Here is a 27,331-nt window from a genome sequence, read left to right on the forward strand (position 1 = left end):
CAAGGGGAATGATTAACTAAAAGTTACCTATTCCTTTTTCAAGGAGAGCATCCTTTGCATAAACTTGCCAGCCCGTCTCTGTCTTCAGCACAGACACCCTCACAGTTGATTTCTGTTGGCCCAGAAAGGGCACCTGTCTGAGCTACTGCCAGGACCCTGTGAGAATAGTTTCTGCTGCCCTGACTGTGGTTTCAGTCAGCATTTCCATGTGCCAAGTACAGCAGAAGTGGGCACCTGGGACTTTCAGGATTGACATGTGTGCCTGATGTAAGGGGAAAACAGAAGTGATCTGGAAACTGCTCTGTTTTCATCCCTCCAACCTTGGCTTCAGTTTCTCCGCAAAGCTATGCCGTGAGCAAGGCTTGTTTTGTCATCTCCACCTGCCCATAGCACCCTCCTACATACTTTCAGTATCTAATCACCTGCCCTGCCACCATCGCTGCCAGTCTCTGCCAAGGACTCCATGCCCTGGGGCTGGCCTCTGGCTGGTCAGGGGTCACCACTGTAGCAGTGGCCACAGAGGAACATGGCTGGGCTCCCAGGAAGCTCCTCGTGTGTTGGTTCTCAGCTGAGATGAAAGTGGCACCAGAAGCAGGCATTTTCTATATAGTCACCTCAACACCACTGCGTTCTGATTCCCTAGATCCAGGATGCATGTGCATTTTGAAAAACCTCCTCAGGTAATTCTGATTGACATGCATCCCCCTTCCACCATCCCAGCCCCAGTGTAGAGCTGCTGTCTTAGACCTGGCCTTGCAATGGAATCACCAGCAATGCTTGTAAAACAACAGATTCCCAGACCCCCGTTGGGCCCTCACAGGGTGGGAATCGCTGGGTTTTTGTTGTTGTTGTTGTTGTTGTTGTTGTTGTTGTTGTTGTTTTGTTTGGAGTCTCATTCTGTAGCCCAGGCCAGAGTGCAGTGGTGCGATCTCAGCTCACTGCAACCTCTGCCTCCCGGGTCCTGGTTCAAGCAATTCTCTTGCCTCAGCCTCCCGAGTAGCTGGGATTATAGGCACACACCACCATGCCGAGCTAATTTTTGTATTTTTAGTAGAGATGGGTTTTCACCATGTTGGCCAGGCTGGTCTTGAACTCCTGACCTCGTGATCCGTCCCGCTCGGCCTCCCAAAGTGCTGAGATTACAGGCGTGAGCCACTGTACCCTGCCAGGAATCCCTGTTCTTATCCTTTAAGAGGCACTTTGGCAAAATCATAAGAACAACCTACTCAACTCTGAATATCTGAGTTTGCATGAATAGACTTGGGCTTGATCTAAGGCAAGTCAACACTTGCTTGGCTTAACTGATAAGGGTATCTTTGGTGTCAGAATGAGACCATGCATATGATAGTGATATGTAATGTACTATGTAATTGGACGAGATGGTCATTTTTATTAGGGTTCCTGATTTTCTCCATGGAAACTTAGTTATTATACCCATGCCTTCATATTCTTTCTCTTTTTTTATGTTTACCAGTTTGTTATAAATTATATAGCAAAGGATGAAGATGAAGAGACAGGTAGGGCAAGGGTATGGGGGAACAGGCATGGAGCTTCCATGCCCTCTCTGGGCATGCCACCCTCCAGAAACCTCCACATGTTCAGCTATCTGAAAGCTCCCATACTCTTTGTCTCTACTAAATGTCACAGCTTTTAACCTACTACATTGATTTCAGCCCTGTCTGCACAATGGAATAATCTGAAGAGCTTTTAAACAATACTCATGTCCAGGCTTCACCTCTTAGATTTTCATTCAGTTGTTCTGGGGTGGGGCCCAGCCATCAATATTTTTCAAAACTGGAGCTGGGCATAATGGCATGTGCCTATAATCCCAGCTACTTGGGAGACTGAGGCAGGAGGATCACCTGAGCCCAGGAGTTTGAGACCAAGCTGTGTAACGCAATGAGACCCTGGGCTCATAAAAAAATATATTTGTATTGGCTGGGAGCTGTGGCTATAATCTTACCACTTTGGGAATCCGAGGCAGGAGGATCACTTGAGGCCAGGAGTTCAAGACTAACCTGGGCAATATAGCAAGACTCCATGTCTATAAAAAAAAAAAAACTGTGTGTGCGTGCATGTACACACACACACACACACACATATATATATATAGATATATTTTTTTGAGATGGAGTCTTACTCTATTGCCCAGGTTGGAGTTCAATGGTGCGATCTTGGCTCAGTGCAACCTCCGCCTCCCGGGTTCAAGCAATTCTCCTGCCTCAGGCTCCTAAGTTGCTGGAATTACAGGCACGCACCACCACGACTGCCTAATTTTTGTATTTTTAGTAGATAATGGGGTTTCACCACGTGGGTCAGAGTGGTCTCGAACTCCTGACCTCAGCTGATTCACCCGCCTCAGCCTCCAAAGTTCTGGGATTACTGGCGTGAGCCACCACGCCCAGCCACACATACATGATTTAAAGCTCCCTCCTTTCCATAGAAGACTGTAATATGCAGCTAGGGTTTAGAAGCACGATGATAAATGAATTCATATTAATGGGTGCTAATACTTTACCTACTATTGGAGATGTTTGCATTTTAACCATGATTGTATAAGCATAATGCCTTGTTGATTTATTTACTCAATCACTAAATAAATACTTCTTGAGCATCCACTATGTGTCTTGCATTGGAGGTAAAAAGATTAAAAAGATAGGTCCCTCTAGAACCCCTACAATTGTATGTAATACTGTATATATGGTGTGTGAGCATGTTTGCATTCATTTTTCTGAGGAAGGAGTCCACAACTTTCTTGACCTCCTCAATGAGGAACAGTGACTACCCACAAAAGGCTAAGAACCCCGGCTCTGGAGAAATTGTGCATTCTCCTTCCCTATGGTTAGCAATAAAATTCAGAAGTGGTGTACTCTGCCATTTACACTGCAAAGACTGAGGGTAATTCCAAATGTCAGCTGAAATCATTATTACACTTGCCTTCTTTAGACTTATTTTTCACTTATAACACAGGGCTAGCATTGTGCTCATTTTAGAGTTTTTCCATATGAATGAGTGTATTTCCCGTTGTCATTTATTCCTTTTTCTGAATTTCCTGCTTTTCTCTTGGACCATATAATGAGATCACATTTAAAACTGTAGTTCATTGAAATAATAAGGCCTTTGTATTTCACCAAAATAAACAAAGCAGTAAAGATTTGAAACAGTAGGCCTACTAGGTAAACTAAGTTTAATCCTGGGCTCAAGCAATTCTACCACTCAGCCTCCCTAGTAGCTGGGACTACAGGCACACACCACCATGCCTGGCTAATTTTTTTTTAAGTAGAGACAAAGTCTCACCATGTTGCCTATGCTGGTCTTGAACTCCTGGACTCAAGAGATCCTCCCACCCAGGCCTCCCAAGTGTTGGGATTACAGGCATGAGCCACCACACTTTGCCTTCCAATCTATTCTTACAGAGCTCTTCCAACAAATCACAAAGACATGTACCAACATAGCTATTATTATACCAAAACAATTATGGTCACTGTTGGTCCTTGGTTCCCCACCCCTGACCTTTCCTCTCAAGCTTACGTAATCTTGGCTGTAATCACACTGGACTACTAATAATCCTCACAATACATCATAAAGATTCCTTCTCTCTCCCCCACTGTCATGCTCTTCCATTTGGGTAAAATACTTCTTTCTTCTTGCACTCCTTGCATCATTCCTTCTGCCTACAGAATATCTGCTTATTCTTTCTTATTTCTCAATGGAAGGTGAACTCCCAACTAAGTGTCACTTTCTTTGTTGAGCTCCCTTTCCAAATTCTTCCCTCCATGTTACTTCTAGGACTTTGTTAAAATTGGTGAGGTGCCTGTGTCTTCCCTTCTAGACTGTGGACCTAAGGGCAACGTGCCTTATTCATCCAAATGTCTCAACACCCAGAACAGAGCTTTGTGAACCGTAGGTCCCTAAAGAGGTGTTCACTGAATTCACTCCAATAAATTTACTCATCTCAAGCCAATGGGGTTAATGGCTTATTGGGTTCTTTCTCTCTGTGGAAAAAAACATTTCATGTAAAGATTTTAGTTTTCTAGAGCAGTTTTAAGTTCCCAATAAAATTGAGAGGAAAATTGCAGAAATACGTCACCTATTAATATCTTCTGCCCCCCGCCCCACTGACAATAAATTGCCTCCCCCGTTACCAACATCTCCCATTACAGTGGTACATTTGTTACAACTGATAGCCTACACTGACAGGTCATCAATGCCCAAAGTCCATAGTTTACCATAAGCTTCACTCTTGATATTGTACATTCTGTGGAATTGGACAGAGGTATAATGACATATATCCATCATTAAAGTATCATGCAGAATACCTTCATTGCCCTAAAAATCCTCTGAGCTCCCCCTATTCTTTCCACCCTTACCCTAATCCCTAGCAACCACTGATCTTTTTACTGTCTCCATAGTTTTGCCTTTTCCAGAATGTCATATAGTTGGAATTGTACTTTATGTAGCTTTTTCAAATTGTCTAGTAATATGCATTTACATTTCCTCCACGTCTTTTCATGGCTTAGTAGCTCATTTCTTTTTAGCACTGATTAATATTCCATTACGTGAATATACCAAGGTTTATTTATCCATTCACCTATGCAAGGACATCTTGGTTGCTTCCCAGCTTTGCCAATTGTGAATAAAACCACTATAAACATCTGTGTGCAGCTTTTTGTGTAAACATAAGCTTTCAGTTCCTTTGGGTAAATATCAAGGAGCACAATTGCTGGATCTATGGTAAGGGTATGTTTAGTTTTGTAAGAAACTACCAAAATGACTGGGCGGGTTGGCTCACACCTTAATCCCAGCACTTTGTGAGGCGGAGGCGGGCGGATCACGAGGTCAGGAGTTTGAGACCAGCATGACCAACATGGTGAATCCCTGTCTCTACTAAAAATACAAAAATTAGCTGGGCATGGTGGTAGGTGCCTGTAATCCCAGCTACTCGGGAGGCTGAGGCAGGAGAATCGTTTGAACCTGGGAGGCAGAGGTTGCAGTGAGCCAAGATTGCGCCATTGCTCTCCAACCTGGGCAACAGGGTGAGACTCTGTCTCAAAAAAAAAAAAAAGAAACCACCAAACTGTCTTCAAAAGTGGCTGTACCATTTTGCATTTCCACCAGCAGTGAATGAGAGTTCCTGTTGTTCATTATGCTCACCAGCATTTGGTATTGTCAGTGTTCTGGATTTTAGCCTTCCTAATCAATGCACTGTGGTATCTCATGGTTGTTTTAGTTTGTGTTTTTCTGTTGGCATATGATGTGGTGCATCTTTTCATGGGCTTATTAGTCATCTGCAAATTTTCTTTGTGAGCTATCTATAAAGATCTTTGCCCCATTTAAAAATCATTGTTTGTTTTCTTACTGTTGAGTTTTAGGAGTTCTTTGCATATTTTGGCAATAGTCTTTTATTAGATACATCTTTTGCAAATATTTTCTTCTAGGTTGGAGCTTAACTTGTTATTCTTTTGGCAGTGTCCTTCACAGAGAAGTTTTTGATTTTAATGAAATCTAGGTTATCAATTTTTTCTTCCATGGATTATTATTTCAGTATCTAAAAGTCATCACCAAACCTGAGGTCATCTCAATTTTGCTCCTGTCATCTCCTGGAATTCTTTTTTTAATTTTACTTTTAATTGCATTTATTTTAATGCTGAATTTACTCTCATGCCATAAGTTTTTGTTTCTTCAGTTTCTTCTGGGATATCTTTTTCTTCTGGGCAATCTCCTCTTCTGGTTTAGGAACATTTTGTTCCTTTTCAGTAAGGATCATCTCAGTGTGGCAGGGAGAGCTCACGTATGGGTTAATCCAACCATGAGCTCTGTAGGTCCAGTGGCGCATCTTAGGTGCTTTGTTCACGTGGATATGCTCAATGATCAGATAATCTACATCGAAACCCATAAGTTCAGCATTACTCTCTGCATTTTTAAGCATGTGCAGCAAAAATTCAGCACTCTTTTTGGGCCACCAACCTTGTATCCAGCCCCACTGCTTGGCCTGGGCACACTTGCCAACTCCACCATTGTAACGTCAGAATGGTACACACTGTTTCTGTAAAGTGACATCTTTCAGATACTTTGTGGCTTTTCATATATGCCTACCCTGATGGCCTGGGCAGTTTCACAAGTGTTCGTAAAGTGAACACGAAGACTTGAACCTCTTGATTTGCATGATTTTGTGGGGCTCTCTGGGTCAAGTGAATAGCAAACCATTTTCACAGATTAACTGAGGCCACTTAGGGAAAGAGCATCTCCTGGAATTCTTATATAATTTTAGAATTCACTCTGTCTCATCCAGGCTGGAGTGCAGTGACATAATCACGGCTCACTGCAGCCTGGACCTCCTGGGCTCAAGTAATCCTTCCACTTCAGCCTCTTGAGTACCTGGGACTACAGGCACATGCCACAGTGCCTCGGTAATTTTTTGTATTTTTTTTGGAGATGAGGTTTCACCATGTTGCCTAGGCTGGTCTTGAACTCCGGGACTCAAACAATCCTCCCACCCTAGCCTCCCAAAATGCTGGGATTACAGGTACAAGCCGCCTCGCCCAGCCTAATTTTAGGTTTTACATTTAGGTCTGTGATCAGTTTTGAGTCAATTTTGTGAAAGGTATGAGGTCTGTGTCTAGGTTTATTTTTTTGCATGAAGATGTCCAGTTGTTTCAGCACCATTTGGTGAAACAACTACCTCTTCTTTATTGTATTGCTTTTACTCTTCTGTCAAATATCAGTTCATTATGTGGGTCTATTTCTTGGCTGTCCATTCTGTTGCATTGACTTACTTGTCTATTATTTTGCCAATATCACACTATCTTGATTACTGTAGCTTTGTAGTAAGTCTTAAAGTTGAGTAGTGTCAGTCACCTAACTTTGTTCTTCTCCACTGTCTTGTTGACTATTCCATGTCTTTTCCCTCTCCATATAAACTGTAGAATCAGTTTGTTGATATCTACAAGATAAGTTTCTGGTATTTTGATAGGGACTATATTGAATCTATAGATCAAATTTTGAAGAACTGATAACAATTTTAAGTCTTCTTAACCATGAACATGCAATATCCATTTATTTATTTATTTTTATAAGTTTTATGTTGTTCTTACCCTTACCATATGAAGGTCTCCATTTATTTAGTTCTTTGAGGTTTTTCATCATACTTTTGTAGATTTTTTCATATAGCTCTTGTATCACATTTTGTTAGATTTGTACCTAAGTATTTAATTTGGGGAGGGGTGCTAATGTAAATGGTATTGTATTTTTAATTTCAAATTACATTTGTTCATTGCTAGTATATAGAAAAATGATCAACTTTTGTATATTAGCCTGTATCCTGAAATATTGCTATAATTGCTTCTTAGTTTCAGAGCTATTTTTGTCTATTCTTTCAGATTTTATACATAGATAGTCATGTGATCTGAAAACAGACTGTTTTATTTCTTCCTTCCCAATCAGCATTCTTTTTATTTCCTGTTCTTGTCTTATTGCATTAACTAGAACTTTGAGTATAATATTGAAAAGAGGTTGTGGAACCGGGTACAGTGGCTCATGCCTGTAATCCCAGCACTTTGGGAGGCCGATGCAGGTGGATTGCTTGAGGCCAGGAGTTCAAGACCAGCCTGGCCAAATGGCAAAAACCTGCCTGTACTAAAAATACAAAAACTAGCTGGGTGTGGTGGCACATGCCTGTAGTCCCAGCTACATGGGAGGCTGAGGCAGGAGAATCACTTGAACCTGGGAGGCAGAGGTCACAGCGAGCCAAGATCGTACCACTGCACTCCAGCCTGAGCAACAGAGTGAGACCCTGTGGAAGGAAGGAAGGAAGGAAGGAAGGAAGGAAGGAAGGAAGGAGAAAGAAAGAGAAAGAAAGGAAAGAAAGAGAAGGAAGGGAGGAAGGAAGGAAGGAAGGAAGGAAGGAAGGAAGGAAGGAAGGAAGGAAAGTTGTGAGAGGAGACATCTTTATCTTCTTCCTGATCTTAGTTGGAAAGCTTCTCATTTTTCACCTTGAAGTATGATGTTAGCTATAGGTTTTCTATAGATGCTCTTTATCAAGTTTAGGGAGTTCTTCTCTATTCCTAGTTTACTGAGAGTTTTTATTATGAATAAGTGGTGGATTTTCTCAAATGCTTTTTCTGTATCTATTGATACAACCATGTGATTCTTCTTCTTTAGCCTGCTGATGTGGTTGATTACATTAATTGATTTGAAAATGTTGAGCTACACTTGCATACCTTGGATAAATCCTACTTAACCATGATGTATTATTTTTTTTTTATGTTGCTAGATTCTATTCACTAATATGTTGTGGAGGACATTTACATCTATCTTTATGAAAGTTATTGGTCTATAGTTTTCTTTTCTCATAATGTCTTGGTTTTGTTTTGTATTAGGGTGATACTGACTGATAGAACAAGTTAGGAAGTTCCCTATGCTTCTATCTTCTGAAATAGATTATTAAAAAACCGTTATTTTTTTCTTGAATGTTTGGTAGAATTTACCAGTGAATACATCTGAGCCTCATATTTCCATTTTAGAAGGTTATTAATTATTTATTCAATTTCTGTCTTTTTTTTTTTTTTTTTGAGACAGAGTCTCTCACTCTGTCGCCCAGGCTGGAGTGCAATGACGCGATCTCGGCTCACTGCAACCTCCACCTCCTGGGGTCAAGCAATTCTCTTGCCCCAGCTTCCCAAGTAGCTGGGATTACAGGCGCCTGCCACCACGCCAGGCTAATTTTTTGTATTTTCAGTAGACACCAGGTTTCGCCATGTTGGCCAGGCTGGTCTCGAACTCCTGACCTCAGGTAATCCACCTGCCTCAGCCTCCCAAAGTGCTGGGATAACAGGCGTGAGCCACTGCGTCCAGCCTATTCAGTTTCTTTAATAGACATAAACGTATTCAGATTATCTATTTCTCCTTGTGTGTGTTTTGGTAGATTGTGTCTTTTAAGGAATTGGTCCATTTCAAATATGCTATCAAGTTGTGAAAATAGAGTTGTTTAAAGTATTTCTTCATTATTCTTTTAATGTCCATGGGATCTGTAGTGAAGTACCTTTTATCATTTCTGATATTAAGTAATTTGTGTCCCGCTATTTTTTTCTAGCCTGGCTAGAGGCTTATCACTTTTATTAATCTTTTCTAAGAATCAGCTTTTGGTTTCATTGATTTTTCCCTATTGATTTTCTGTTTTCTACTTCATTGATTTCTTCTCTAATTTTTATTTTTTCTTTTCTTCTGCTTACTTTGGATTTAATTTGCTCTTCTTTTTCTAGCTTCCTAAGATGTAAGCTTATATAGTTGATTCTAGATCTTTCTTCTTTTTTTTTTTTTTTTTTTGAGACGGAGTCTCGCTCTGTCACCCAGGCTGGAGTGCAGTGGTGCTACCTTGGCTCACTGCAAGCTCCGCCTCCTGGGTTCACGCCATTCTCCTGCCTCAGCTTCCCGAGTAGCTGGGACTACAGGCACCTGCCACCGCGCGCGGCTAATTTTTTTGTATTTTTAGTAGAGACGGGGTTTCACCGTGTTAGCCAGGATGGTCTTGATCTCCTGACCTCGTGATCCGCCCGTCTCGGCCTCCCAAAGTGCTGGGATTACAGGCGTGAGCCACCGCGCCCAGCCTAGATCTTTCTTCTTTTTTAATATATACATTCAATGCTGTAAATTTTCTTCTGAGAAATTGTTTTTGCTACATCCCACAAATTTTGATGTTATCTTCCTTTTGTTCAAAGTATTTTGTTAATTTATCTTGAGATTTCTTCTTTTGAACCATGTGTTACTTATGTTGTTTAATCTCCACATGTTCAGAAATTTTCCAGTTGTCTTTCTGTTATTGATTTATAGTTTAATGCTACCATGGTCTGAAAGCATGCATTGTATGATTTCTAGTCTTTCACTTTTGTTAAGGTTTGTTTTATGGCCTAGACTGTAGTCTATCTTGGTGAAGGTCCCATGTGAGCTTGTTAAAAATGTGTATTTTGCTGTTAGATGAAGTAGTCAGTAGACGTAAATTGTATCCAATTAATAAATTGTATTTTTTTTCTTTTGAGACAGAGTCTTCCTCTGTCACCCAGGCTGGAGTGCAGTGGCACAATCTCGGCTCACTACAACCTCCGCCTCCTAGGTTCAAGCCATTCTCCTACCTCAGTCTCCCCAGTAGCTGGGATTACAGGCACACACCACCATGCCCAGCTAATTTTTGTATTTTTAGTAGAGATGGGGTTTCACCATGTTGGCCAGGCTGGTCTCGAACTCCCGACCTCATGATCCACCCGCCTCAGCCTCCCAAAGTGCTGGGATTACAGGCGTGAGCCATCGTGCCCAGCCAATTAATTGTATTTTTAAGTTCAACTATATTCCTACTGATTTTCTGCTTTCTGGATCTGTCCATTTCTGATAGAGGGATGTTGAAGTCTTCAACTATAAAGCAGACTCATCTCTTTCTTCTTGCAGCTTTATCAGGTTTTGCCTCGCATATTCTGAGGCTGTGTTGTTGGGTACATAAGGATCGTTATGTCTTCTCGGAGAACTGACCTCTTCATCATTATGTAATACCCTTCTTTATCCCTAACAACTTTCTTTGTTTTGTAGACTGCTCTGTCTAGAATTATAATATATAGCTACTCCTGCTTTCTTTTGGTTAGTGTTTTCATGGTAAATCTTTCACCATTCATTTACTTTTAACCTATATGTGTCATTATATTTAAAGTGGGTTTCTTATAGACAACATATAATTGAGTCTTATTTTTCTATCCACCCTGACAATCTCTGTCTTTTGATTGATACATTTAGACCATTGATGTTCAAAGTGATTATTCATATAGTTAGAGTGACATCGATCATATTTGTGACTGTTTTCTATTTGCTGACCTTACTCTTTTTTTTTTTTTTTTGAGACAGAGTCTCACTCTGTCGCCCAGGCTGGAGTGCAGTGGCGCGATCTCTGCTCACTGCAAGCTCTGCCTCTTGGGTTCATGCCATTCTCCTGCCTCAGCCTCCTGAGTAGCTGGGACTACAGGTGCCCCCCACCACACCCGGCTAATTTTTTTTTTTTGTATTTTAAGTAGAGACAGGGTTTCACCGTGTTAGCCAGGATGGTCTTGATCTCCTGACCTTGAGATCTGCCCATGCCCTTATTCTTTGTTCCTATTTTTATCTTCTACTCTTTTTCCACCTTTTGTGGTTTTAATTAGCATTTTGTATTATTCCATTTACTCTGTTTTCTTAGCATATTAGTTATACTTCCTTTTTTACTTTTTTAGTGATTGCCCTAGAGTATACCAAATATGTTTACGACTAATCGAAATCCACTTCAAAATAACACTATACCACTTCATGGGTAGTGTGAATACTTTATAATAATAAAATGATCCTAATTCCTTCCACCTGTCCCTAGTATGATTGCTGTCCTTCATTTTACTTATATATAAGCATACATAAGCTTATACATATGTATATAGATATAAAGATAGATGCATGAGTATACATTGTAGCTATTAGTATTTTGAAAAACTATTATCTCCTAGGTTAATTAACAATAAAAAAATAAAAGTTTTTATTTTACCTTCACTTACTCCTTCTTCAACATTCTTCTTTTCTTTATGTAAATCAGTTTCTGGCCTATATCATTTTTCTTCTCTTCTAAGAAACTACTTTTTTTTTTTTTTTTGAGATGGCATCTTGCTCTGCTGCCCAGGCTGGAGTGCAATGGCGTGATCTCAGCTCACTGCAACCTCTGCCTCCCGGGTTCAAGCGATTCTCCTGTCTCAGCCTCCCGAGTAGCTGGGATTGCAAACATGCACCACCACACCCGGCTAATTTTTGTATTTTTAGCAGAGACGGGGTTTCTCCATGTTGATCAGGCTGGTCTCGAACCCCTGATCTCAGGTGATCCACCCGCCTCAGCCTCCCAAAATGCTGGGATTACAGGCATGAGCCACCTCACCCGGCAAGAAACTACTTTTAACATCTAGTGCAATGCAGGTCTACCAGTAACAAATTCCCTCAATTTTTGTTTATCTAAGAAAGCATTTATTTCTCCTTCACTTTTGAAGGACAGTTTCATAAGGTACAGAATTCTTGTTGATGGGAGGCTTTTCTCAACTCTTTAAGTATTTCACTCCAGTCTCTTCTTGCTTGTATGGTTTCTGAGAAATCAGAGGTAATCCTTCTCTTTGCTCCTCTATAGGTAAGGTGTTCTTTTCCTCTGGCTTCTTTCAGGACTTTTTCTTTATCTTTGATTTTCTGTAATTGGAAAATAATATGCCTAGGCATAGGGTTTGTTGTTTGTTTTGTTGTTTTTGTTGTTGTTTTTGGCATTTATCCTGCTTGGTGTTCTCTGAGCTTTTGTGTCTAACAATTTTTTTGGTAAAATTCTCAGTTGTTATTATTGTTTCAAATATTTATCCTGTTCCTTTTTCTCTTCTCCTTCTGGTATTCCTATTGCCTGTATGTTACACCTTTTGCTATTCTCTCACAGTCTGTGAATATTCTGTTCTGTTTTTTTCAGTCTTTTTTCTTTTTGTTTTCCAGTTTTGGAGGTTTACATTGAGATCTTCTCAAGCGCAGAGACTCTTCCCTCAGCTGTGTCCAGTCTACTGATAAGCTCATCAAAGGCATTCGTCATTTCCATTACAGTGTTTTTTATCTCCAGCATTTATTATTGGTTCTTTCTTAGGATCTCCATCTTCCTGCTTACATTGCCCATCTGTTCTGACATGTTGTCCACTTTATCCATTTACAGCCCTTAGCACATTAATCACAGTTGCTTTAAATTATTGATCTGATAATTCCCATATCCCTGCCATGTCTGGAACTGATGCTTGCTCTGTAGATATTGTGTTGTTCACCTTTTGGCATGCTTTATAATTTTTTCTCGATAGCCAGACATGATGTAGTGGGTAAGAGGAACTCCTGTAAATAGCACTTTAGTAATGTAATGGTGAAGTATGGGGGGAAGAGAAATGTACTATATGGTCCTATGATTTGGTCCCTGTCTTTTAGTGAACCTATGCCTCTGGAATGTGAATATTCCAAGTGATTCTCAGGATGTTTTTTCCCCTTCTTAGGTGGGGCAGGATAGCTACAGTGGGCTGGAGTTGGGTATTGTTCTGCTCCCATGTGGAAAGCTAGAGCTAGATGGAGTTGAGCACTTTCCTTCCCTAAGGTCAGTTAGGCTCTGATAAAACCTCAGTAGGTTAGGCTCTGGTTAACTAGTTTCTCCTGAGGACAGACTTTATTAAGAAGAACAGAGTATTCTGGTATATTTCAAAAAGGTTCCTTTTCCCCTCCTCCTGCCAGAAGCCCATGGGAATTTTTCTCTGCTATATACTGTGAGAAGCCGGTTGAGCTGCTGGAAGTAAAACTCACAAAAGCATGGCACCCCATACCCAGTGTAACTGGATTACTGAATTTGTACTCTCAGATTTGTCCACACTAAGCCTTTGACAATTCATTAACTATAGTTTGGATTTTTCTACCCTGCAGAGGTAGCAATGATTCCCTCAGAGGTTTCTGCTCTAGTATGTTGTGAGTCCCTGTAACTGCCTGTCTGTCTGTCTCTCCAATTTGGGGGCAGCAGCTTGCTTGCCTTGTGACCCCACTTCTCTTATGGATCTAAGAAGAGTTCTGGAATAACACTGGCACCTTAACCAAGCCTTGTAGGAGTACAATGCCTTAATACTAGGAGTGTTTCTAGCAATATGAATTCTAGGCATTACGGCGGGTCAGTAAGAGGGGCAAGCATCTACCATCCCTCAAATTTCACTACTAGCTCCCTCCCCAACTTACTAGAAAATGTGTTTTACTTGGAATCTTCTTCAGCAGCATACTTTTCAAGGAAGGTTAGAAAGAAAATAATTGCACTAATATAAAATGATTATTTCATGTTTTTTCAATATGTGGTTATGTGGGCAAGGAATTATACACACACTCACACACACTCACAGTTGATCTGTGGTCAACTGTTTGAACTATGTCAAAGTCCCATGAATATATTTCAACTCTCAATATATTCAAAATGCCAATGTATAATTATAAATGCTGTATATCAGTGGATCCAGCTCATAAGGTGAAAGAAGCATAGAGCTGGAGGAGACCACAGGTCATTTAGTCCATTCCTGCAGTTCCTAGGTGGGGAAACTAGTACAAAAGCTTAGCATTTGCCTAAGTGCATCCAGCACCCGGGCAGGAACTCAGGCCACATGGCTTCCAGTACTTGATAAAAGGACAACCATCAAGCTGCCTAAGTCCAGAGTAAAAAATGAGAAAGTCAAATTTAGGAAATTAGCCTCCATTACCCTGGGAGCAAATACTCTGACCTGTTTGGGAAGCTGGAGCTTCAAAGGGTAACCTAAGTTAAAGTGGCTTTCACATGTCAGGTCCTCAGTGCCTAATTGTAGAGAGAAAGGGAGTGGGTAGAATGAGGGAAAACAGGGACTTGCCCAGGAGTAAAAACAAGTAGAGAAAGAAGAGAAAAGGTAGAGAATGGAGGAAGATAATGAGGAGAAGAGAGAGAAGAAGCCAAAAAGGATGGGTAAAATCCAACCTGTTTGGCTTTGCCATAGTTTGTAAGGTCTATTTCACTTATTTATTTATTTATTTATTTATTTATTTATTGCTCGGAAAATATTTGTTGAGAATTATTCTTTGCTAAGCTTCATTTCAGCAGAAAGATTCTTAGGCATAGGCTTAGTAAGGACAACACACAGATATCCTGGAGACTTCATCTTGCCAGACAGCTAGAAGCCCAAGCCAGACCCTTTCTATACATCAAAGCATGAAAAACATTTTCCCCCATTAAGCATTAGCACCTCTATGAAACGAAGTAGTTTGGGTGGGGCACGGTGGCTCACACCTGTAATCCCAGCACTTTGGGAGGCTGAGGTGGGTGGATCACTTGAGATCAGGAGGTTGAGACCGGCCTGGCCAACATGGTGAAACCCCATCTCTCCCAAAAATATAAAAAATTAGCCAGGCGTGGTGGTGCATGCGTGTAATCCCAGCTACTTGGGAGGCTGAAATAGGAGAATCACTTGAACCCGGGAAGTAGAGGTTGCAGTGAGCCGAGGTCATTCCATTGCACTCCAGCCTGGGTGACAGAGTGAGACTTTGTCTCAAAAAAAAAAAAAAAGAAATGAAGTAGTTCAGCAGCAGAGGGTCACCATACCTCACCCTCTCCCACTATTTCTATCCTCTGCTTTCTCTCCAGAAGAGGCAGCCCCAGGCTTTTGGGCTTGGCAGCCTGTGGAGTCCAGGCCAACTAAAAGCTTGGTCCAAAGGGGCTAACCATGAAGGCAGTCCAGATTCTAAGCCAGGGATATTGAGCACGTTTCTTTCTCTAGTTAGCCCTAGACCCTCAACCCTCAAACATTCACATGGCATAGACTCTAGATGTTCCTTTTGTCTCCATTCTAGTCTAACATGTCTGGCTCCAACCGATGAGCCAGGATCATCTTCTCACATCACAAAACCTCCCAGCTTTTTAGGAGGGATAAGCGGCTGCAACACCGAGGCTAAAGCACTGGCCTCTGCTTTATATGGTCACCATCACAAGACAAGCAATGCAAACACATCCCAGTGTTCAAGAGAAGGCAGGAGATTGGAGTTCCTGCCAAGAAGCCACCATAGAACATATTCGTTAGACATATGTTAACAAATAAGCAACTAGTCCTAAATCGCCCACTGGACTCCTTTGAAGGTCACCTAGAATGTCTACGGTTAGGATATTGAGATCTTATTGTTGCTGTTGTTTTATCAATCTGCCCGTAGCAAAATTATTACACATTAACTCGACTTTCTTCTTGGCAAGGCTTCTTATGAGTCAGGCTTCCCCAACTCTCCCCATTCATGACAGGTAAAGAGAAAACGACCAGGACTCAGTTCCCAATCATTTTCAGAATACATGAAGGCAATGTTATGGATTACTCACGAACAAAACCAAATAAATACAACAAAAACAAACTCACAATCATCATCTGGCAGCTCAGTGTAGAATTCTAGAGCTCCTTAAGAATAGGATATGTACAATATTGTTCCTTTCCCTATTTAATAACATTTCTACCCAGTGTAAACCTACTATCCATTCTTCCTAAGGACCCACCTGGACCACAGCCCATTTCTTCTTGTCTAGTGTCTTCTGGTCTCTGTGACTTTCCCTACCTCCCAAGTCTAAGCACATTTTTGGCTGACACACAGTCTAGATTGTTAAGAAGGGAATTCTGTCACCAGGAGACAAGTGATCCAGGGCCTTGACTTACAAACTAGTGTTTTCTAAGGCTCCCTGAAATTCTCCTGAGGGTGCACCATGGAAACCTTACTAGGAGAAACTCTTGAAGTACCCAAAGATTAACTGTAAAGGAGGTCTCAGTTGGCGAGGCACACATCACTGGTACTGATGTAGGTCTAAACAGTTTTCACTTTAGTTCCTCCAGTATGAACATTCACATGCAGGATCAAATTAATAGACCACTCTTTTTAATCACAGACAGAATAGTATAGTGGTGAAGTCCAACGCCTCCACAGTCAATTCTGGATCTGCTCATTCTTAGCTGTGACAGAGGGCAAATTTCTTAATCTCTTATGCCTTCATTTTCTCCTGTACAATATGAGGACAATAATAGTACCAACCTTGTGGGATTGTTGTTCATGAGTTAGTACATGAAATGGCTTAGAAAGGTGCCAGGCCTGGGCCGGGCGCGGTGGCTCACGCTTATAATCCCAGCACTTTGGGAGGCCGAGGTGGGCGGATCACGAGGTCAGGAGATCGAGACCACGGTGAAACCCCGTCTCTACTAAAAATACAAAAAGAAAAAAATTAGCCAGGCGTGGTGGCGGGCGCCTGTAGTCCCAGCTACTCGGAGAGGCTGAGGCAGGAGAATGGCGTGAACCTGGGAGGCGGAACTTGCAGTGAGCCGAGATGGCGCCATTGCACTCCAGCCTGGGTGACAGAGCGAGACACCTTCTCAAAAAAAAAAAAAAAAAAGAAAGGTGCCAGGCCCGGACGATCACACAGTAAACACAGCTGTCGCCATTCTTCCTGGGAGGATCTTCTTAAAAAGAAAAGTAAAATACAAACAATGGCGCTATAAGTGAGATTCAGGTATAGAGGCAAAGGAATTGTTTGGAGAATTTAGGACAAAAGATATTTTGGAAGAAAAGAGTAGAGGTGTGGAGTCTGTCTTTACTTATCCAGAGGGGCTGTCGAGAGTACCCCAGCTGCCAAGAGACCTGCTGCCTGGGACTGGCTGGCAGGATCCCAGAAGCAGCAGCCTCTATTTCAGTTTACCACTTCCAAAATGACTTCACCCCAGGGGCGAGGGAGGTGAAAGGAAGAGAGTACGAGTGTGGGGTTTTGTTTTCTCCATCTGCACTTAATGCTTCTTCTACCAAGAGTGGAAACTACGAACAGGGTGTTTTGGCCTTTGAACCACCTTGACAGCTTGAATTCCTTTACTCTTCCAGGAAATTGTAAACAAAAAAGAATTGTTGTGCTGACACTCTTTTTGCTTCTATTTTCCTTATTGAATGGCTACTGCTTTTAAAGAAAAGTGTCTCTTGACTATGTAAAATGTATTTCAGACTCCTTTGATATATGTCTAACTAGCATGAAGTGAAACAAACATAGAAAATTTGATAAAGGCATGAAAGCTTAGGTGTGCTCACCTAAGCTTTAGGTGACTTCTAACTCACCTAAGTAAGCTTTAGGTGACTTCTAACTCACCTAAGTAAGCTTTAGTTGACTTCTAAGGACAGGCATGCCATAGAATATAAACAATTGGTCAAAGTTATTTAAAATCATTGTTAGACAAAGGAAAGATGGAGGGAGGAAGAAGACGAAAAAGGGAAGATGATAGGAAGGGAAAGAAAAAGTCTGTAGCCAGCGATTACTTTATGGTTATGTAACCAGTGCAGCCATAGAGGGTCTGCTACTCAGATGGGACCCTGTGCTTAAGGCATACTGTTCTGTGGTCCCCATCTGGAAATTCTCACTTTATCTTTTAGTTGTTTTTGTAAACGAAGTCTGATACAAGATTGTAGCCTCTGCTCAGACAGTTCTGCTTCCCAGGCTCCCTGGGACAAATTCTCAGCCCCCTGCTCCTTGGCCCTACCCAGAAACAAGCTGTTTTCCTGCATCATTGCGCCACCAATCAGTACTCATCATAGTCACTTCTTGAACATTAAGATGAACTCTGTCAGTCTCTTGGTGGTCAGCCTCTACAGCAAATGGGGACACAAATGATCAGACCTAATGAGCAAGTTGTCGTCTAGGTGGCCCATCCATCACTCTAGCTCTGATGTCAGTCCATTGCACCTGTATTTAATTTCAATCCATCCTTCATTCACTAGTTATGGAAGACAATTTAGCTCCTGCAGAAGACAAAAATCTCTGCAGTGACTTGAGACAAGTGGACATTTTTTGGAGAGCTTAGATAGAATGTATTTTTATTCTTTTTTTCCCATTTCCTTTTCTATTTTCATCTTCTTTCTTTCTTTTTTTTTTCCTTTTTTTCTTTTGTATTTTTATCTTAACATGCCTAGACAGAGAAGAACACTGGATCGTACATAATGGGCTTTCTTTGACTCTCTTTTCCAGAGTGGAAATAGGATTCTGTGCTCCGTCATTCTGAGCCATCACCAGGGGCCGACCATAATCAACTATGATGATGAGAGTGGGAAGACATGTGTACACATCGCAGCAGCAGCGGGCTTCAGCGATATTATTCATGAGCTGGCAAGAGTCCCTGAGTGTAACCTGCAGGCTCTGGACGTGGATGACAGGTATCCATGGCAACCAGAAAGTGCTGGGAACTCCTAGTCATTTCCCCCAACTGCATCTTAAAATAAAGAAGATGTTTAAGGAGGTGTCCGATACAGCTATATCCTTATTGCCAGTAATACACATGTGCTTGTGACAATAAAAATTGCTCTATTTTAGTGAGAGGAGAAAAAATTATTGTTATGGAGAGGAAGACTGTGACTGTACAGTGTTGTCAGATTTTCCACTTTTTGCTAAATGTTCTCTGTATTCTCCGAAGGCGTTCTGTATTTCAGCTTCCTGCTATGTGCCCTTTTTGTTCCTAAAGGTAGGTTTTGGTTTTTTTTTTTTCTTCATTCTTGGATCATGTTATAAAGTCCACAAGTTCTTTTATCCAGAGAAGAACATAATAGAGACTTTGTATTCTGGACTATTGGGCTCTTAGAACTACAAGGAACTTTATCGGTTTGTTGTTGTTTTCGATCGTCAAAGATGTATTGTCTGAAAAAGGAAGCCGAGTCCAAAAAGGTAAAAAGACTTCTGTCAGAGCTAGTTAGATACTAAATGAAGATTCGTACCCCTGTCTTTCAAACTTGCAGCTTTTCACCTATAATGCCCTGCTTATCTAAACTGTTTTGGTTAGGCACTGAGTCAATGGAAACGTAAGAAAAATGTAACAACAAACAAGACTATCGAAAGTAGGTATAGACTTGAGCACTCTGGTTTCTTTATCCTCTTGTATTGAAGTGCAAAATTAGCCCCTTCCTGATAATTATTTTATTTTATTTTATTTTACTTTATTTATTTTTTTGAGATGGAGTCTAGCTTTGATGCCCAGGCTGGAGTGCAGTGGTGCAACCTCAGCCCACTGCAACCTCCACCTCCCGGGTCCAAGAGATTCCCTTGCCTCAACCTCCCAAGTAGCTGGAACTACAGGCTCCTGCCACCACGCCCAGCTTACTTTTGTATTTTTAGTAGAGACAGGGTTTCACCATGTTGGCCAGGCTGGTCTTGAACTCCTGGCCTCAGATGACCCGCCCGCCTCAGCCTCTCAAAGTGCTGGGATTACAGGTGTGAGCCACCGTGCCTGGCCTACTTATCATAATTTTAGATGCCCCAAGAAAGCACCTCCTACTCCCGGATACCTGAAATTCTTTTTTTTAAATTATTTTATAAAATATGGAATACTTCACAAATTTGTGTGTCATCCTTGCGCAGGGGCCACGCTAATCTTCTCTATTAATACCTGAAATTCTTTTAACTCTGGGAAAAAATGGGGAGTTCTACATAGGTCTCAGAAGTTGGAGATGGTTAAATGACTTTAAGTAAAATTAAAGTATAAATCATTGTACGTAGACATTTTCCAGCCAAGTGCGGTGGCTCACACCTATAATCCCAGCACTTTGAGAGGCTGAGATGGGTGGATCACTTGAGGTCAGGAGTTTGAGACCAGCCTGGCCAACATGGCGAAACCCATCTTTACTGAAAATACAAAAATTAGCCAGGTGTGGTGGCGGACACCTATAATCCCAGCTACTCAGGAGGCTGAGGCAGGAAATCACTTGAACCCAATAGGCAGAGGTTGCAGTGAGCCAAGATCGCACCATTGCACTCCGGCCTGGGTTACTAAGCAAGCAAGACTCTGTCTAAAAAAAAAAAAAAAGAAAAAGAAAAAAGTAAGTGTTTTCCTAAGAGCAGATGTTGATCCTAAGCAAGTAAGAAAGTAGAACATAAGCCACATGAGGAAAAAAGTGAATTAACTATTTTTTTAAAAAAGAACAAATTTCAGAAAGGCAGGCTGAGGGAAAGTTCATCTACTTCAAAACACTCCTAGAACCAGCTTTGAATAGAACAGTTCCCGTTTTGCAATACCACCCACTTAGCAAAGAAAATCCAATTCTCTAGGCCTCAGGGTGGAAAGTAAAACTAAGGGGAGAAAAGAAAGTACAAAAGATAAGGAGAGTTCAAAAGGAAGTAAAATATCCAGAAGAGTCCTTTCCACTCCAGTGCTCAACTCAGAGGCCTCATGTACTGAGCAAATCCTAGCCTCCATTTTTTTCACGTTTTCTGCAGCAAAACATGAAATTCTGCCTTCATGCTGAAGCTATAAGCTTTGGTTAATAGTTGAATTTTTCAGGGCCAGGCACAGTGGCTCACATCTATAATCCCAGCACTTTGGGAGGCTGAGGCAGGCAGATCACGAGGTCAGGAGTTCAAGACCAACCTGGCCAACATGGTGAAACCCTGTCTCTACTAAAAATACAAAAATTAGCTGGGTGTGGTGGCTCGCGCCTGTAATCCTAGCTACTCCAGAGGCTGAGGCAAGAGAATTTTTTGAACCTGAGAGGCAGAGGTTGCAGTGAGCCGAGATTGTGCCACTGCACTCCAGCCTGGATGACAGAGCGAAACTCCATCTCAAAAAAAAATTAAAAAAAAAAAGTTTAATTTTTCAAAGTTTCATAGGTTTATGTGCTTTAAGCATTTACAATAATTGTGATTTCCCTTTCCTTCTTCTCTTTTTTAGTGAAAGTTTTTCCTACTGAAAGTTTTTGTGAAAAGGAAAGAAAAGTAAGGTAGTAATAAAAAGAAGTAGAAGGAAAATATGAAGAACTAGGCCCCCCAGATAGTAAAACACATCATAAGTCTATGGTACTTAAAACATTGTAGTACTTACCTAAGATATGACACAGAACACATAATCCAGAAGCAGCATATGTAGCTTAAGTGTTTCAAATTTCATCAGCCTATGAGGTCACAGTTCGCTTTAATATGCAGTTTACTTATCTTCAGAGAGGAAAGTCTGTTATCAAGTTCTGCTCTCTGTGTATTTCTGGGAATTCTCCGGGGAATGTTTACATGTTTCATTAATTATGCCTCAGTCACTGATAGCTCAACCAACGCTGCATACTTGGACCCATCATCTCCTGCCATTCAGCGGCCACCACATCCGCCCACTCTTGTCTCTGCTGAATTCCTTCTGAATCACGGGCCCTGCCCTTTAGCCCCCTGCTGTGACAGCTGAGGCAGATTGGCTGTGTTTGCAGGACATCCTGAAGCTTAGAGATAAGAAAGGAGCTAAAGTTTAGACAACTTGAAATTAGGTACCACAGACTGGCCCCAAGGACATGAGTATATTAGAGATTATCTATATGGTCCCCTCGTTACTCAGCAAAACCCTGTTCTTCTGGATCGCTTCCATGTTGATGGTCAGAGGAATTTAAACAGTCGGTCTTAGTAATTGTCATGAAGGAGTATTTCACAAAGCTTCTGAGTGAATCATCACATGTTGGTAAGCCTGACTAGATCAACATCCAGCCCTCCATCTGCTGAATTTATTGGCAATACACTCTCTAAATGGGAGGACATAATCTGCTGGGGACCCGCCTTGTTTCAGAATAAATGTCGCCTGGAGACCTGTCTCACGTAGAATGGAACTAATCACATCTGCCACATTCAAATATGCAGTGTGATTGATCACTGTGTTGAAAAATACATGGCCCTATTAGGTGTTATAAAATTGCTGCTTCCAGCATAACAGGAAAAAGGTGTTTAATTGACAGAAGATACAATCTGTACCTGGTAATTCCGGGGCCACACAATATACATACATATATGCTCTCCAAATATTCATGTCCAACCCCATTCACAGATATACCCAACCCAGCCCTTCTCTGTCCAGCTCCCAGGCTGCCTCCAGGCCTGAGAGACCACCTGGCCCTCTCAGGAGTGCCCTTCTGCCCAGGGTTCAGGCCCTGCACAAGGCTGAGGAGAGGTCTTCCATGACCTCCTTTCCTGCCCCAGGACTGCCCATTTCCCGAGTGACTTACCGGAGGTAGTCATTCTTTGCACAGAAGACCCCATTCATAGGAATGTGGGCCAGGCTCACACCTGTAATCCCAGCAATTTGGGAGACTGAGGCAGATGAATCGCTTGAGCCCAGGAGTTCGAGACCAGCCTTGGCAACATGGCGAAAGCCCATCTCTACAAAAAATACAAACATTAGCCGGACATAGTGGTACATGCCTGTAGTCCCAGCTACTCAGGAGGCTGACATGGGAGGATCGTTTGAGCCCGGGAGGTGAAGGTGGCAGTGAACTGTGATTGTACCACTGCACTCCAGCCTGGGTGACAGAGTGAGACCGTATCCCAAAAAAGGAATATCAACTTGCCCTTTGCCTCTCCCTACACCCCCAGAAAAAAATCAGAACATAGTTTTGTGACATCAGTACTTAATCCAAAATATAGTGTATTCTATCTTTTATTTTTGGAGACAGAGTCTCACCCTGTCACCCAGGCTGGAGTGCAGTGGCACGATCTCAGCTCACTGCAACCTCCACCTCCCTAGTTCAAGCGATTCTCCTGCCTCAGCCTCCCGAGTAGCTGGGACTACAGGTGTGTGCCACTATGCCTGGCTAATTTTGGGGTTTTTTTTGTTTTTTTTTTAGTAGATTAGGGGTTTCACCATGTTGGCCAGACTGGTCTTGAACTCCTGACCTCAAGTGATCCACCCGCCTCAGCCTCCCGAAGTGCTGGGATTATAGGTGTTAGCCACCGTGGCTGGCCTAGTTTATTCAATCTTGAATACAACTATGTGTAGAATCAAACGTCCAGTGCCTTTTCACAGTATTTTCCAGGATGACCTGATGGCCAGGGCTAATCGTCTTTAGGCCACCTCCAAGCTCTCAACTCTGATCTCCTTCTGGCAACTGCCTAAGCAACTACAAGTCCACAGCTTCCAAAAATAATAATGCATAGGCACAGAGCAGCTATACATCTACCCTTAAGAAACATTGTTTTTTAGAGTAAACATAATCTTCAGAGATGCAACTCTATCTCCCAGCAAGTTGACTTTTTATATGCTTCAGCTAAGCTTCAGCTTCTCAAACTTCTGTTTTAGATAGAAGTATTTGCTGCACATTAGGCACACTTAAAAACCCACTGGGACAGTTACCAAAACACAGGCAGAGTCCTTCCTCCAAGACAAATCCAAGTCTTGACCGCCTAGAAAACAATAGCTGCTCTTTAAATGAATAGTTGAAATTCTTATTTCTACTTACAGAGTTAAAAAAAAATCAGGGTCTAATACTACCCAGAATTATTTTGTCTTTGGTACAATAAAGAAAGCAGTATCAAAAAAGTATCAATTTATTCAACCTTCTTATTGAGAGCCTCTATATGTGCCAGAACCACACAGTGAGTGAAAGGCTCCCATTCCCCTCCTACATGGAGCATACAATCTATCTTTTTTAAAAAGTGGTGGATCACTGGCCGGGTGCGGTGGCTCACTCCTGTAATCCCAGCACTTTCGGAGGCCCAGGTGGGTGGATCACGAGGTCAGGAGATCGAGACCAGCCTGGCCAACATAGTGAAACCTCATCTCTACTAAAAATACAAAAAATAGCTGGGCGTGGTGGCGGGTGTCTGTAGTCCCAGCTACTCGGGAGGCTGAGGCAGGAGAATCGCTTGAACCCCAGGGGCGGAGGTTGCAGTGACCCGAGATTGCGTCACTGCACCCCAACCTATCGACAGAGTGAGACTCCATCTTAAAAAAAAAAGTGGTAGAACACTTACTATATCAAGTATTTATGTTATTTTACAACCCAGAGTTTTAAAAGTTATAACGATTTTTATCTATAATTTAACCTAATTTCTTTTTTTGAGTTATCTCACTAGATTAGTAGGAAACCTAACCTCGTCTTTTAAAGCCCTCCACCCCACTTGCCTTATTGTGTGTGCCTTGGTTCTGGAATTTTATACAATGGGTGTATAGGAATAGAGATGCAGGGTGGCCTCTCGTCTTCTGTCCTTACGCCTTCAGGTCGGATGATGTTCAGCTGTGTCAGTGCTGTGCTTGGGCACGGTTGCCATCTTGGCCTGCCTGTGGTCCCATTGCCTAGACAAACCACAGACATTCCCCATCCCTCGCTCCTGGTATCTCTGCTAGTGAAGCAAGGTTGTTGACCCCTTTGCTCCTGAGTCCAGTGATCCTTTATGCTCTTGTCACACCATCTTTTTTTTTTTTTTTTTTTTTTGAGACGGGGTATCCCTCTGTCGCCCAGGCTGGAGTAGCAGTGGCATGATCTTGGCTCACTGCAACCTCCGCCTCCCAGGTTCAAGCGATTCTCCTGCCTCAGCCTCCCGAGTAGCTGGGATTACAGGCATGTGCCACTACGCCTGGCTAATTTTTTGTATTTTTAGTAGAGACAGGGTTTCACCGTGTTAGCCAGGATGGTCTCGATCTCCTGACCTCGTGATCCGCCTGCCTTGGACTCCCAAAGCAGTGGGATTACAGGTGTGAGCTACCATGCCCAGCTGTCACACCACCTTGACCCCTGAAGGGGGACCACCTTTCCAGTGCTGGGGAAGCCATTTCCCTTCAGATGTTTAGTTAAATATTTTGCCTTTGCTCTGAAGTTGCTCTCAGTCCCAAGTTTGGCTTTTGAAAGCAAAAAGACGTTTCCCTTCCTGACTTTGCAATATCCCTCTCCTGAGGTTGAGCACAAAGTCAACCATCCCCTTTTTTTTTTTTTTTTTTTTTTTTTTGAGACGGAGTCTCGCGCTGTCGCCCAGGCTGGAGTGCAGTGGCGCAATCTCGGCTCACTGCAAGCTCCACCTTCCGGGTTCACGCCATTCTCCTGCCTCAGCCTCTCCGAGCAGCTGGGACCACAGGCGCCCACCACCACGCCCGGCTAATTTTTTGTATTTTCAGTAGAGACGGGGTTTCACCGTGGTCTCGATCTCCTGACCTCGTGATCCGCCCACCTCGGCCTCCCAAAGTGCTGGGATTACAAGCGTGAGCCACCGCGCCCGGCAACCATGCCCTTAAATAGGGGAAAGAGGCAAGGTAGAAAATATGTATAGAGATCAGGATCTTAAAATATAATCCCACCACATGAAGAAATGGTGTTAAAAGGGCTTGGTGCAGTGGCTTACGCCTGTAATTCCAACACTTTGGGAGGCCGAGGAGGGTGGATCGTGAGGTCAGGAGATCGAAACCATCCTGGCCAACATGGTTAAACCCTGTCTCTACTAAAAATACAAAAATTAGCTGGGTGTGGTGGCCCATGCCTGTAATCCCAGCTACTCGGGAGGCTGAGGCAGGAGAATAGCTTGAACCAGGGAGTTGGAGGTTTCAGTGAGCTGAGATTGCACCACTGCACTCCAGCCTGGCAACAGAGCAAGACTCTGTCTCAAAAAAAAAAAAAAAAAAAAATGGTGTTGAGAAAAGTTGGCTATGTAATTACAAAAACAATCAGATTGGCTCTGACCTCACTGCACATACCAAAATACGCATATAGACACACACACAGGTTTTATTTGTTTAGTTTTTGTTTTTTGAGATAGGGTCTCACTCCATTGCCCAGGCTGGAGTGTGGTGGCAGGATCTCGGCTTACTGAAGCCTCAACCTCTCTAGGCTCAATCAGTCCTCCCACCTCAACCTCCTGAGAAGCAAGGACTACAGGCACGTACCCATCGCATCCAACTAATTTTTATATTTTTTTTGTAGAGACTGGGTTTTGCCATGTTGCCCAGGCTGCTGTCGAACTCCTGAGCTCAAGCAGTCTCCCACCTCTGCCTCCCAAAGTGCTGGGATTTCAGGTGTGAGCCATAGTGCCCAGCCATGGTTTTTTATTTTTAAACCAAATAAATCTAGAATACTGGTGTTCTTTTTATTTACGTTCAGTAAAATTTACTTTTATGGTGTACAGTTCTATGTGTTTTAACATGCATGAATTCATGTTACCACCACAAACAGAATTCAGAACAATTCCATCAACTCCAACATCAACTCATGTCCTTCTGTATAGTCAAGCCCTCTCCCATCCCTAAGCCCTGGCAACCACTCATTAGTTACCTGTCTGCATAGTTTTGCCTTTTCCAGAAGGTCATGTAAATGGAAATATACAGTAGATCATCCTTTGAGACTGATTTATTTGATTTATTTCACTTAGCAGAATGCATTTGACACTCATCTATGTTGTTGCATATATCAGCAGTCTGTCCTTTTTCACTACTGAGTAGTATTCCAGTAGTACTGGAATAGGATGAACCAGTTTGTTTGTCCATTCACCCGCTGAAGGACATTGAGTTGTTTCCAGTTTTTGACAATTATGATAATGCTGCTACAAACATTTGTGTACCATTATTTCTGTGAATGTAAGTTTTTATTTCTCCAGCAAAATACTTAAAAGTGAGATTTGTAGGTTATGTGTTTAACTTCGGAAAGAACTGCTAAGTTATTTTCCAGAGCGGCTCTTACCACTTTACATTCCCACCAGGAATGTAGGAAAGTTCCAGTTGCTCCATATCTTCACCAGCACCTGATATTGCCAAGCTTTGTTCTCTTTGGGTTTTTTGGTTGGTTTGTTTGTTTATCTTATTTTAGCCATCTTCATAGGTGTGTATTGGTATTTCATTGTGGTTTTAATTTGCATTTCTCTAATGACAGATGTTATTGAGTACCTCTTCATGTGCTTATTTACCATCCATATACCTTCTCTGACGAAATGTCTATGCTGATCTTTTGCTAATTTTTAAAATTGGTTTATTTTCTTATTGTTCAGTTCTGAAAGATTTTATTTTATTTTATT

At 42.1% G+C, this 27,331-nt stretch overlaps 1 protein-coding gene, 1 non-coding gene and 1 pseudogene across 2 annotated transcripts in view; 1 reads left to right on the forward strand and 2 right to left on the reverse strand.

The window, feature by feature from the left end:
- Nucleotides 1-27,331, forward strand: part of ANKRD55 (ankyrin repeat domain 55) — a 135,529-nt gene that overhangs the window by 88,976 nt on the left and 19,222 nt on the right. The window contains exon 7 of the mRNA XM_055252872.2: nucleotides 18,578-18,762. Coding sequence (XP_055108847.2) covers nucleotides 18,578-18,762 — 185 coding nt within the window. The remainder of the gene's footprint in view (nucleotides 1-18,577; nucleotides 18,763-27,331) is intronic.
- Nucleotides 5,648-6,207, reverse strand: LOC129467953 (large ribosomal subunit protein uL22-like; annotated as a pseudogene).
- On the reverse strand, nucleotides 19,913-20,014 carry LOC129468679 (U6 spliceosomal RNA). Its single transcript, XR_008652760.2, has one exon. It is a non-coding gene; the product is annotated as a U6 spliceosomal RNA (small nuclear RNA).

The sequence above is a fragment of the Symphalangus syndactylus genome, chromosome 18 (assembly GCF_028878055.3).
Source record: "Symphalangus syndactylus isolate Jambi chromosome 18, NHGRI_mSymSyn1-v2.1_pri, whole genome shotgun sequence".
NCBI classification, from domain to species: Eukaryota; Metazoa; Chordata; class Mammalia; order Primates; family Hylobatidae; genus Symphalangus; species Symphalangus syndactylus.